The 12,556-nt window shown below is 43.5% G+C and overlaps 1 protein-coding gene across 4 annotated transcripts in view; it reads right to left on the reverse strand.

Annotated features, from left to right (window-relative positions):
* TMEM87B (transmembrane protein 87B) overlaps positions 1-4,230 on the reverse strand; it is a 55,467-nt gene extending 51,237 nt beyond the window's left edge. For 3 of the 4 annotated variants that reach the window (XM_072767148.1, XM_025994357.2, XM_072767147.1), the window contains exon 1: positions 3,771-4,204. In XM_072767148.1, coding sequence (XP_072623249.1) covers positions 3,771-3,929 — 159 coding nt within the window. In that variant the 5' untranslated portion in view covers positions 3,930-4,204. Of the gene's footprint in view, positions 1-3,770 lie in introns of all 4 variants that reach the window. The other variant, XM_025994358.2, reaches the window with a different exon arrangement.
* Positions 4,231-12,556: the final 8,326 nt, after the last annotated feature.

The following is a 12,556-nucleotide window of genomic DNA, read 5'->3' on the forward strand; positions in this document are numbered from 1 at the left end:
CCCTTGCACTCTGTGACCAGAGTGATTTTTTTTTTAATTATTTTTTTTTTTTTAAATTTATGATAGTCACACAGAGAGAGAGAGGCAGAGACACAGGCAGAGGGAGAAGCAGGCTCCATGCACCAGGAGCCCGACATGGGATTCGATCCCGGGTCTCCAGGATCGCGCCCCAGGTCAAAGGCAGGCGCCAAACCGCTGCGCCACCCAGGGATCCCGATTTTTTTTTTTTTTTATGTAAACCCGGTCATATCACCCACTTGCTCAAAATCTTGTCCCACATATCTACTCTCTAAGAGGCTCCTGAATGCCTTTGCTTCTAGTGTCTCAGCTGGGGATCAGCAACACTGGACGTGCTGCTGCCATGTACCATTTTTTGTTATTGCTGCTCAGCCAGGGGACCTATCTCTCTCAGTATTTTTAATAAAACAACCATCACTGTCCCTAAATTGTTATGGTTCTTCATTACGTACTTTTAACAGACCAATTCTTATTGCTGGTCACAGGTCTCTGCATGATCAAGTCCTGCCCACCTCTCAGCACCTTTCTCTAGGTGCTTTAAAAGCAGAAAACGCCTTCCAGCTCTCAGGACTTCAGTAGTCAACCTGCAAACTTACTTAAAAACCCTTCCCTGTCCTCTTTCTTCACTTTGTTAATGACTGCTTAACGCTTCTCAGCCCAGCTCAAGAGCCTCAGGAAGTCAGGCCCTCCCTTACATGGTCTCTAGGTCCCATCTTTCACAACCCTTGCCACAATTAAAATGAAATAATCTATTACTTAATTATTTAATGTCTGCCCTCACCAAGAATAAAAATGTTGTGAGAAGGGATTGTGTTCAATAAATGAGTGGTTAAGAATGAAAAGCACAGAGTACAGGCAACTCTTTCTTGATTGATAACCTCCTACCCTAACACAGTTCCAACAATAACAACAAATTTCCCAGCCAAGGCCCCCCCCCTCTCTGAGCCCCAGATCCACATACCCAACTACCTTAAGGTCACGTCCACTAGGATGTCCACCAAATATTCCACACTAACCTGTCCTAAAGCAGACACACTCCTCTCTGCTCCTTCCCAACTCTTTCCATACTATACATGTTGGTTGGGGGTGATGCCATCTTTAGTCACGCCAGCCTTGGCATCATTCAGTCTCTGAGCTCCATTGCCCAATCCCCAAGGCACACCCACTTTATCTCACAAACATTTCCCAAATTTAGTTCTTCCTCTCCATCCCTGTCACCACTGCTCCAATTCTGGCTCTCAACATTTTCTGCCCCCTGCTCTGCAGTAACTTAATTCTGCCACTAGATCTGAACCTATAACTCATCCTGAGTTCACAGCCACAGTGATTGGTACTTACATCTAAAATCCTTCAATGGCTCTCCCTCATTCATACACAGAATTAGTTATCAGTGGCCTAAGCCAACCTACAAAATGAGGTTTGTTTGGCCCACATGGGAACTTTAAAAATTTTTTTGAATTAGTTGACATGATAAAAATATGGATTCTGGCTTTCACTTTAAAAAAAAAAAGGGAGATTCAGCAATTCTGTGTCTACATTGCCATATAAGATCCACTAGCTGGGGGGAGCCCAGGTGGCTCAGCAGTTTAGCGCCACCTTCAGTCCAGGGTGTGATCCTGGAGACCAGGGATGGAGTCCCATGTCGGGCTCCCTGCATGGAGCCTGCTTCTCCCTCTGCTTGTGTCTCTGCCTCTCTATCTCTCTGTGTGTCTCTCATGAATAAATAAATAAAATCTTAAAAAAAAAAAAAAAAAAGATCCACTAGCTGGAACCAAATGGCAGCCACCTCTTCTGAAGGAGCACATAATCTATAGGCCATGGCTCTCCAGCACCTCCTGACTCTAGTTCACTTCACTCACTGATACCAATGGCCTCAGACCTTGTAGGTCCTGGAATTTAGACCCCCGGCCACAGGTTCAGGGACAAGCTGTGGGAGGCTTACGGTAGCCTAAGTCCCCTCTAAGACTCCTACCAGAACCTCACTCAGCAGAAACATTAAGAATTTCCTGCTTTGCTGCTTCTCTAGTCCCTCTTTCTTCATCCAGGTAACATCTACTCATCTTTCAAGACCCAACCAGACATCAACTCTAGAAAGCAGAGTTAGGTGACCCTCTTAGTGCTCCACTAACATCCCAAGAATGCTGCCATGTATTCAACTACTATTCATGAATCTGTTGTCCCTACTATTATATAAGCTTCTTGAGAGAAGAGGCTGTTGTCTTAATTCATCTTTGCAACAGGAATGGTCAATCTAGCACATTATGTGCAGTAGGTACTCAAACTGTTTGTTGATCTTTATAATCAAAAGAAGCATTTCTTGATACATCTGTAGTACAAATAAATGAAAACCTCCTTCTCCTTTCTTATTCTTAAGGACAAATTCTAACAGCTTGAAATGAGGGGAGAGATCAGTGTAGTCTCTGCAAAAAAGGGCTTTATGGCTACTGACCTGAAAGTGGGACCCAAGGAAAAATTTACCTTCCTTATACAGGAAGCAGTTATTCTTTCTCCAGGGCCTCTGGCGTTTCATCATCCAAAGTACACTTGGCAAAGATCCTTACAGATATGGTCAAGTAGTTTAACAATCCGTACAGAGCTCATTCACTTCTAATATTGTTTACTCTTAGTTTATGGTACTGCCATTCACTAAAGCAGCAGCAGGAAACCACAAGTGTGGTTCTCAGAAATTCAATAATAGAGAAGTGCATGCTATATCACTGACGCATAGAATGGGACACCAAAACCCAGAAGAATCCTAGAAGAAATGGTAGCGCTGGGTCTTAAAAATTCAGAATGAGACCTTATTTTCCTTCCTGTATAGCTTCTACGTTGTAGGAAGTTATCTGCAGCCTCCGGTACTAAATTTTTCTCCTTAAGTCAAAATATAAGTTTTGCTCTTAGAACTCAAACGTCATTTTAATGCATGTGGAAAATATTCATCTCAAAACACAGCTGGATGAATGATCTGACTAGAAAAGCAGGAGATAAGGCCTCTTCCCGATTTCCCGTTCCTCTTTAACAAGACTTTCCAAAATTCAACTCCGCATCGCTCCTACATCATCTCATGTAACTATCGGATGCCAAGCTCTCAAATGGCTTGTCCTAGGAGGGAAGTTTACACACCCTCGTGCCTCCAAGACTAGCCTCTCAAACACTCCTTAATCACGTGTCCCACCTCATCTCCACACACACATTCCCGCAGCTGTGACAGGGGCCCTAGAGAAATTCAGGAACCCCAGAAGAGCCAACGAGGGGGGGGGGTGGCAGGTTTCCTCCCCATTTAAAGGAAAAAGAAAAAAAAAAGTGGCACATGCGCTTTAAGTGTATGCTGAGAGTGAAGCCTGGGAAAGTCCTTTCTGTGGCCTCACGGGTGTGGCCCTGCGGCTGCACCCGAGCCCCGAGGTAAGGTCAAACGGCCAGGACGCCGGCCCGACCGAGCGCCAAGGGGTCGAGCCAGGGGGCGTCAAGGCGCCGCGACGGGCCAGCACTTGGGGAAAGGCGATTCTGGAATTTAGAACGGTACCGGCGCTCGCAAGGGAGAGCCGTCCCCACGCACGGGCTTGGGAGGGCGAGCTTTCCCGCCGCCCAGGTCGGGCCGGAGGGGGCTCTCCTCGTCGCTGGCAGGTGCCCCGGCCAGGCCCGGCGAAGACCAGATGAACAAGTCCGGGGCCAGGCCCGGGGGTCCGAGCGAGCTCCGCGCGGACCCTGAGGGCCCGAGACGCGCCACGCCTCGGTCTCCACACTCCACTTACGTCGTCGACCGTCGCTGCCCAGAGCCCGAGCTCCGGGACGGCGCTCACAACCGCCGGGGCCCAGCACGAGAGGCAGAGGGCGACGTGAAGCAGCGGAGCCGCGGCAGGAAGGCGGCGGCCGGACACGAGCCGGGCCCCGATGCGGCAGGCGGCGGCCATCTTGACGCGGAAGCCGCACCTGGCGCTCCAAGGCGCCCGCCACGCCCCGCGTCCGCACCTGGTGCAGCTCCGCCTCCGGGAGGCGGGTTCGCGTCGGGTGACGGGGCTCACGCGGGGAGGTGGACCGGAGGTTTCGGCTTGGGCGAGGAGGTGCGGCTCGGGCCCCACAAGCGGGGTTCAGGCCCGGGCCCGGGCGTGGAGCTAAGGAAGCCAGAGCGCGGCTCGGAGGGGTGGGCGGGTCAGAGCGTAGAGGCGGGCCTCGAGGCTGGGCCGGAGCGGGAGGGAGGGGCGGGGCCAGGCTGGGGGCGGGGCCGGGAGGGGGAGGCGGGCTCGGGGCGGGGCCTCCGGAGTGGGAGGGGCGGGCCGGGAGGCGGGGCCAGCCTGACGCGGAAAACTCAGGTCCCAGATTGCTCAGTGCCTGTGGTTCGATGCTTAGAGGAGAGTATGGGATGGTTTTGTGTGAAAGTTCTGCTCTTATTAAACTCAACAGCAAAGAAACAAACAATCCAATCATGAAATGGGCAAATGACATGAAGAGAAATCTCACAGAGGAAGACATAGACATGGCCAACATGCACATGAGAAAACGCTCCGCATCACTTGCCATCAGGGAAATACAAATCAAAACCACAATGAGATACCACCTCACACCAGTGAGAATGGGGAAAATTAACAAGGCAGGAAACCACAAATGTTGGAGAGGATGCGGAGAAAAGGGAACCCTCTTACACTGTTGGTGGGAATGTGAACTGGTGCAGCCACTCTGGAAAACTGTGTGGGGGTTCCTCAAAGAGTTAAAAATAGACCTGCCCTACGACCCAGCAATTGCACTGCTGGGGATTTACCCCAAAGATGCAGATGCAATGAAACGCCGGGACACCTGCACCCCGATGTTTCTAGCAGCAATGTCCACAATAGCCAAACTGTGGAAGGAGCCTCGGTGTCCATCGAAAGATGAATGGATAAAGAAGATGTGGTCTATGTATACAATGGAATATTACTCAGCCATTAGAAACATGGAATACAATGGAATATTCCTCAGCCATTAGAAACGACAAATACCCACCATTTACTTCAACGTGGATGGAACTGGAGGGTATTATGCTGAGTGAAGTAAGTCAATCGGAGAAGGACAAACATTATATGGTCTCATTCATTTGGGGAATATAAAAAATAGTGAAAGGGAATAAAGGGGAAAGGAGAATAAATGAGTGGGAAATATCAGAAAGGGAAACAGAACATGAGAGACTCCTAACTCTGGGAAACGAACTAGGGCTGGTAGAAGGGGACGTGGGTGGGGGGTGGGGGTGACTGGGTGAGGGGGGCACTTGACGGGATGAGCCCTGGGTGTTATTCTGTATGTTGGCAAATTGAACACCAATAAAAAATAAATTTATAAATAAAATTTTTTAAAAAGTTCTGCTCCTTGTATCTCACTTTCTTGCATCCTCTGCACGTGCCCCTACCCCAGTTTTCCCATCGATTGTTCTCTAAATTCGTGGACGGTGGTCTGGAAAGTACTTTGAGATCAGGGCCCCTTGAACCCAAGGCATTGTGTTGTAAGCATAACGTCGGTACACAGCAATTTTCAGACAAATAAAGCCGCCTGATTACTTAAAGCTGAAAGGGGCAGGGCTTACATCCGTTTTATTGTGTACTTCGCCCAGCATTTTCGTCTTTGAAAGCTTGCTGTCAAAGAGAACTACTTTTTTTTAATTTTTTTTAAAGATTTTATTTATTTATCATGAGAAACAGAGAGAGAGAGAGAGGCAGAGACACAGGCAGAGGGAGAAGCAGGCTCCATGCAGGGAGTCTGACGTGGGACTCCATCCCGGGGCTCCAGGATCACGCCCTGAGCTGCAGGTGGCGCTAAACCGCTGAGCCATCGGGGCTGCCCAAAGAGAACTACTTTATTATCAAATGTAAGTAACGTCCAGAGGAAGAATGTAGTCTTGGATTAATATGGTTATAACGTAAAATAGGATTGATTTATAGTCACGAGGCTCTCTCTGCCTTATCAGTCACCCTAGTCACTTATTCAACTAGTAATTACTGAGGGTTTAGTCCAGAGTTTGAGTTGAGGCTCATCTGTGTATATAAAAATGAAGACTGAATAGTTCCTTTTCACAAGAAACTTGTGATTATATATAGATATTTTTTATTGTGTCAAATTTATCGTTTACTAGTGCTTCATATAGGCCCCTTATACAACCATCAAAATTCAAAAGCCCTGAGAGATAGGTTTCTGGAACACTGGCCAATCCTCATCAGTAGGTGGCAGTAACAGTTCGAAGATATTTTCTATAAACTCGTGTGTACAATAACTGTCTTCATAATAAAGAGTTTCCAGCTTCCAACTTCAGTTGATGATGTTATATTTACCTCTAATTTAAATAATTAAAACCTTAATTCAACCAACAAATATTGTGTGCCTCAGTTCTGAATGTTGTACATTTGTACAGATTGCCGGTAATGGACTCAGCAAGGATTTTACATTATTTTTTTAAAAGATATTATTTATTCATGAGAGACACACAGAGAGAGGCAGAGACACAGGGAGAGGAAGAAGCAGGCTCCCTTCAGGGAGCCGGATGTAACTGAGGGTCTCACCCTGAGCCATGGGGGCAGAAGCTCAACCACTGAGCCACCCAGGAGTCCCAGGATTTTACATTATTAAAGTACAAATACTTTTGTCATTTAGGTTTTGTGGCTATACTATTAAAACCTAGTTTCCAAGGCAGATTAGAACTACTCTCATTAACTCCGCAAATTGAGTATTGGTATCTCCTGCATCGAAGGCACTGCATGGATAGGGATAAAAACAATGCAGCATAGTTCCTGCCATCACTGTGAGGATATAAAAATGTAAAAAGATGTGTACATGTAAAAAAGCCAATTATACAAGGCAGAACAAGTAAAGCCTTGAAGCATGGATATCAAGAGTGTATGGGGGTAATTAGATTATTTTTTTCAAGAGTCCTTTATCTTAAAGATTTTTTTAATTTATTCATGAGAGACACAGAGATAGAGAGAGAGACAGAGACATAGGCAGAGGGAGAAGCGGGCTCTCCAAGGGGAGCCTGATGTGGGACTTGATCCCAGGCCTCCAGGATCACAACCTGAGCCAAAGGCAGATGCTCAACCACTGAACCACACAGGCATCCCAAGAATCCTTTATCTTTTAGAGATTTCCTTCATTTGAGTTTGCCCAGAAGCAGTCCCCAAAATAAAGATTTGAGTAGAAGTAGATCATTTGATGCAGGAAACACCAATAGGGGCATGTTATGGGCTGAATTTTTCCCCAAAAATTCATATGCTAAAGTCTTAATTCCCAATACCAACAGAATGTGACTGTATTTGGAAATGGGGCATTAAAAGAAGTCATTAAGGTAAAAATGAGGTTGTATAGCTGGGCCCTACTCCAGTATGACTGGTATCTTTATAAGAAGAGGAGATTAGGACATGCACACACACCCATGAATACACACACACCCCATGTGAAGACATAGGGAGAAGACAGTCATCTGAAAGCCAAGGAGAGAAGTTCAGAAGAAACCAACCCTGCTGACATTTGAACTCTGACACTTTAATGTCAGACTTCTAGCTTCTAGAATCATGAGAAAATAGGGATCCCTGGGTGGTGCAGCGGTTTGGCGCCGGCCTTTGGCCCAGGGCACGATCCTGGAGACCCCGGATCGAATCCCACATCAGGTTCCCGGTGCATGGAGCCTGCCTTCTCCCTCTGCCTGTGTCTCTGCCTCTCTCTCTCTCTCTGTGACTATCATAAATAAATAAAAATTAAAAAAAAATAAAATAAAATAGAATCATGAGAAAATAAATTATGTTAGGTCACCCAGTCTGGTACTTTGTTATGGCAGTCCCGGAAAACTGATTCAGAGAGTAAGCAAATGTGACAGAAAGGGGATACAGATGATAAAGGGGGCATTATCACATCGGCTACTCCTGTGGGCAAAAGGAATGTAATTCCATTGAGAAACTTACGAGAAAAGTGTGAAGCCCATGCCTCAGAATCATCTCACACAAGGGAATAAGGAGCTGAGATATTTATTTCTTCATGTCCATTTGTCCTTGGTTAGGGTCTGTCCCTGGGAGAGCACCAATGACACTGGCAGTTCTAGCCTGCTGCGAGCAGGGCACAGTAGTTCTCCCCCACTTTTAAGGAAAGCCGTTAAGCAAAGAGATGAAGACCATGAGAGCTAGAGTCAGGTCAGGCACACTGAAGTGAAAGGACAGGAGAAATACGGGCAGGACACTGACGCTGATATAACAGCGTAAGTTTGCACAATGTCTGGTATTTGCTTTCAGATAATACCAGAGTGAGAGAAGTGAGTGGGGACACAGAAAAAACAAGATTGGCCATGAGTTGATCATTTTCTAAAATTTGGAGATGGGTACATGGGCATTTACATGACTATCCTGCCTAATTTTGTGTAAGTTGCACATTTTCCATAATAAAAAATTTGGAGAAAGTACATTAGAGACACCTGCTAGATGAAGCAGTAGAGACCAAATTTATCCTCCCACTTAAAACAACAATAAGCAGGCCATATATATGAAACAGCAGTTTTCAAGACACCAGACATCAGGCAATGAACAATGATCTCTAAAGGGGAGGGGAGAGGGAGATGGGTCTTATGATTGGTCCAGCTTATTAGCTTGAGAAAGTTTCCAGGCCAAAATATAGGGAGGAGAAACCGAAGCACAGCCTGGCAGATTATCAGAGTTTAGAAGACTAATCTGGGATCCAATGTGAGTGACACAGCTAGTTTGTAGGACTGAGTTTGGAGAGGAGGAAGCTGTACAAGGGAATCTTGAGATCTGGAGATGGTCCTCCTCAAATCTTCAGCAAGAACCGATCAGTCTCTACATATGAAAAACCAGCCTGAGGCCAAAAAAAGATTCACCAAAAAGAATAAGAAGGAACAGTACCAGAAGAGGCTGGGGAAAGGGCCTAGTCTGATCAGCTAACCTAGGAAATGTCATAATTTATAGGGAATTGTCTAGAAGACTCAAAAGTATTTTGCCCCAATAGTGGAGACTAATTAGTCCTAGATTAAGCAAAGCTCTTGAGTCCAATTAACAAATCTTAAGAGCAAGACCCAAAAGGTCAAGTAGTTTCCAAGTGACTGTGTCCTAGAACAGAGCCCAATATATTTATAGGTATATAAAAAAATCTCCAGCACCTTAGAAGGTCAAATCACAATGTCTATCATCCAATTAAAGATCACCAGGTAGGCAAAGAATCAGGAAAAAATAAGACATTAAGAGGAGAAAATTTTTTTAAAAGACAGAGAAGGAACATCTTACAAAGAAACGAAGAGATAATAACATAAATTTCATATCAAACAATACAAACAAGAAGACAACGGAGAAACTGTTTAAAAAGTATTGAAAGAAAGAAAGAAAAAGAAAAAAAAAAGTATTGAAAGAAAAAAATCTTTCAATCTAGAAATCAATACTCAGCAGAAATATCTTTCAAAAACAAATGAGAAATAGTCATTTTCAGATCTATAAAAGCTTAAGGAATTCTTCATGAGAAGATCAGCTTGAGAAGAAATAACCAGACGATGATTCCAGATGGAAGACTGGATTTACACAAAGGAATAAAGAGTAGTGGAAATGGTAACAACATGTAAATATATAAGATATTTTCTTATTGAAATACCATTAACGGATATTTTACTATTTAAAGAAACATAATAACACTATTTTGGGGTTTATCACACATGTGAAATAAAAACCATGCAACAATAGTATAAAGCCTAGGAGGGGAGAAATGGAAGTACATTATTAATTGCCTTTTATACTCTACTTTAAATGATATATCTCCTGAACAGAGACTGTGATAAGTTAAGCACACAGCTATAAATCTTGAGATAATCGCCAGAAGAACAAAAATTGATGGGAAATAAAATGGATTCATTAAACTATTTGATTATTCCAAAAGAAGACAGAAAAAGAAGATAAAGGCAATAAAGGATAGGACAAATACGAAACAAAAGGCAAGATGGTTGCCTGAATCCCAACCATATCAATAATCATATCAGATGCCATGCTCTAATTATCTTAATTAAAAGGAAGTGATGTCAGATTGATTAAAAAAATAACTATATCTTGCCTAAATGAAAGTCACATTATTTAAAAAAATTTTTAAATTGATACTCAATGAATTAACATTAAGAGTATTAGCTTCAAAAGTAGATTTCAGCAATTCATCAGTCTTATATAACACCCAGTGAACATTATATGACCTTCCCTCATTACTGTTCATCACCCAGTTACCCCGTCCCCCTACTCCTCTCCCCTCCATCAACCCTGTTTATTTTCTATGATTAAGAGTCTCTTAGGGATCCCTGAATGGCTCAGCGGTTTAGCGCCTTTCTTCAGCCCAAGGTGTGATCCTGGGGTCCCGGAATTGAGTCCCACATTGGGTTCCCTGCATGGAGCCTGCTTCTCCCTCTAACTGTGTCTCTGCCTCTCTTTCTCTGTGTCTCTCATGAATAAATAAATAAAAATATTTTTAAAAAGAGTCTCTTATGATTTGTCTCCCTCTCTGGTTTCACTCATTTTATTTTTCCTTTCCTTCTCCTATAATCCTGTTTTGTTTCTTAAAGTCCACATATGAGTGATATCATATAATTCTTTCTCTGACTTATTTTGCTTAGCATAATATCCTCTAGTTCCATCCACGTCATTGCAAATGGCAAGCTCTCATTTTTTTGATGGCTGAGCCGTATTCCATTGAATATGTATATCATATCTACTTTATCCATTCATCCGTCTAGACTCTTTCCATAGTTACTATGGATATTGCTGCTATAAACATTGGATCATTACATTTGTATCTTTGGGATGAATACCCAGTACTGCAATTGCTGGGTCATAGGGTAGCTCTTTCTTCAACTTTTTTTTTTTAAATTTTTAAAAAAATTTTTATTTATTTATGATAGTCACACACACACACACACACACACACACACACACAGAGGCAGAGACACAGGCAGAGGGAGAAGCAGGCTCCACGCACCGGGAGCCCAACGTGGGATTCGATCCCGGGTCTCCAGGATCACTCCCCAGGCCAAAGGCAGGCGCTAAACCGCTGCACCACCCAGGGATCCCTTTTTTCAACTTTTTGAGGAACGTCCATTCTGTATTCCAGAGTGGCAGCAGCTTGCATTCCCACCAACAATGTAAGAGGGTTCCCCTTTCTCCACATCCTTGTCAACATCTGTCCTTTCCTGACTTCTTCATTTTAGCCATTCTGACTGCTGTGAGGTAGTAACTTATTGTGGTTTTGATTTAGATTTCCCTGATGGCAAGTGATGCTGAGCATTTTTTCATGTGTCTGTTGGCCATTTGTATATCTTCTTTAAATAACAGTCTGTTCATGTCTTTTGCCCATTTCCTGGTTGGATTATTCTTTGGGTGTTGAGTTTGATAAGTTCTTCATAGATTGCCCTTTATCTGATAAGACATTTGCAAGTATCTTCTCCCATTTTACCAGTTGTCTTTTGGTTTTGTTGACTCTTTGCTTTGCAAAAGCTTTTTATCTTGATGAAGTCCCAATAGTTCAGTTTTGCCTTTGTTTCCCTTGCCTTTGGAGGCATGTCTAGCAAGAATTTGCTGTGGCCGAGGTCACAGAGGTTGCTACCTTTGTTCTCCTCTAGGATTTTGATGGGTTTTTGTCTCCCATTTAGGTCTTTCATCCATTTTCGTTGGAATGAAAACGGCCCAGTTTCATTCTTTTGCATGTGGCTGTCCAACTTTTCCAACACCATTTGTTGAAGAGACTGTCCTTTTTCCATTGGATAGTCTTTCCTGCTTGTCAAAGATTAGTTGCTCATAGAGTAGAAGGTCCATTTATCAGTTCTCTATTCTGTTCCATTGATCTATGTGTCACTTTTTGTACCAGTACCATACTGTCTGGATAATTACAGCTTTCTAATAGAGCTTGAAGTCTGGAATTGTGGTAGCCACCAGCTTTGGTTTTTGTTTTCAACATTCCTTTGACTATTTGGGGTCTTTTCTGGTTTCATACAAATTTTAGGATTGTTTGTTTCAGCTCTGTGAAAAAAGTTGGTGGCATTTTGATAGGAATTGCATTGAATGTATAGATTGCTCTAGATAGCATAGACATCTTAACAATATTTGTTCTTTCAATCCATGAGCATGGGACATTTTTCCATTTCTTTGTGTCTTCTTCAATTTCTTTCATGAGTGTTCTATAGTTTTCTGAGTACAGATCCTTCTGGCTCTTTGGTTAGCTTTATTCCTAGGTATCTTATGGTTTTGGGTGCAATTGTAAGTGAGATCTACTCCTTAATTTCTCTTTCTTCTGTCTCATTGTTAGTGTAGAGAAATGCAACTGATTTCTGTGCATTGGTTTTGTATCCTGCCTTGTTGCTGAATTCCTGTATGAGTTCTAGCAATTTTGGGATGGAGTCTTTTGGGTTTTCCATATAGAATATCATGTCATCTGTGAAGAGTTAGAGTTTGGTTTCTTAGCCAATTTGAATGCCTTTTATTTCTTTTTGTTGTCTGATTTCTGAGGCTAAGACTTCTAGTACTATGTTGAAGAGTGGTGGGACTGTACATCCTTGTCATGT

Source organism: Vulpes vulpes, chromosome 8, assembly GCF_048418805.1.
Source record: "Vulpes vulpes isolate BD-2025 chromosome 8, VulVul3, whole genome shotgun sequence".
NCBI classification, from domain to species: Eukaryota; Metazoa; Chordata; class Mammalia; order Carnivora; family Canidae; genus Vulpes; species Vulpes vulpes.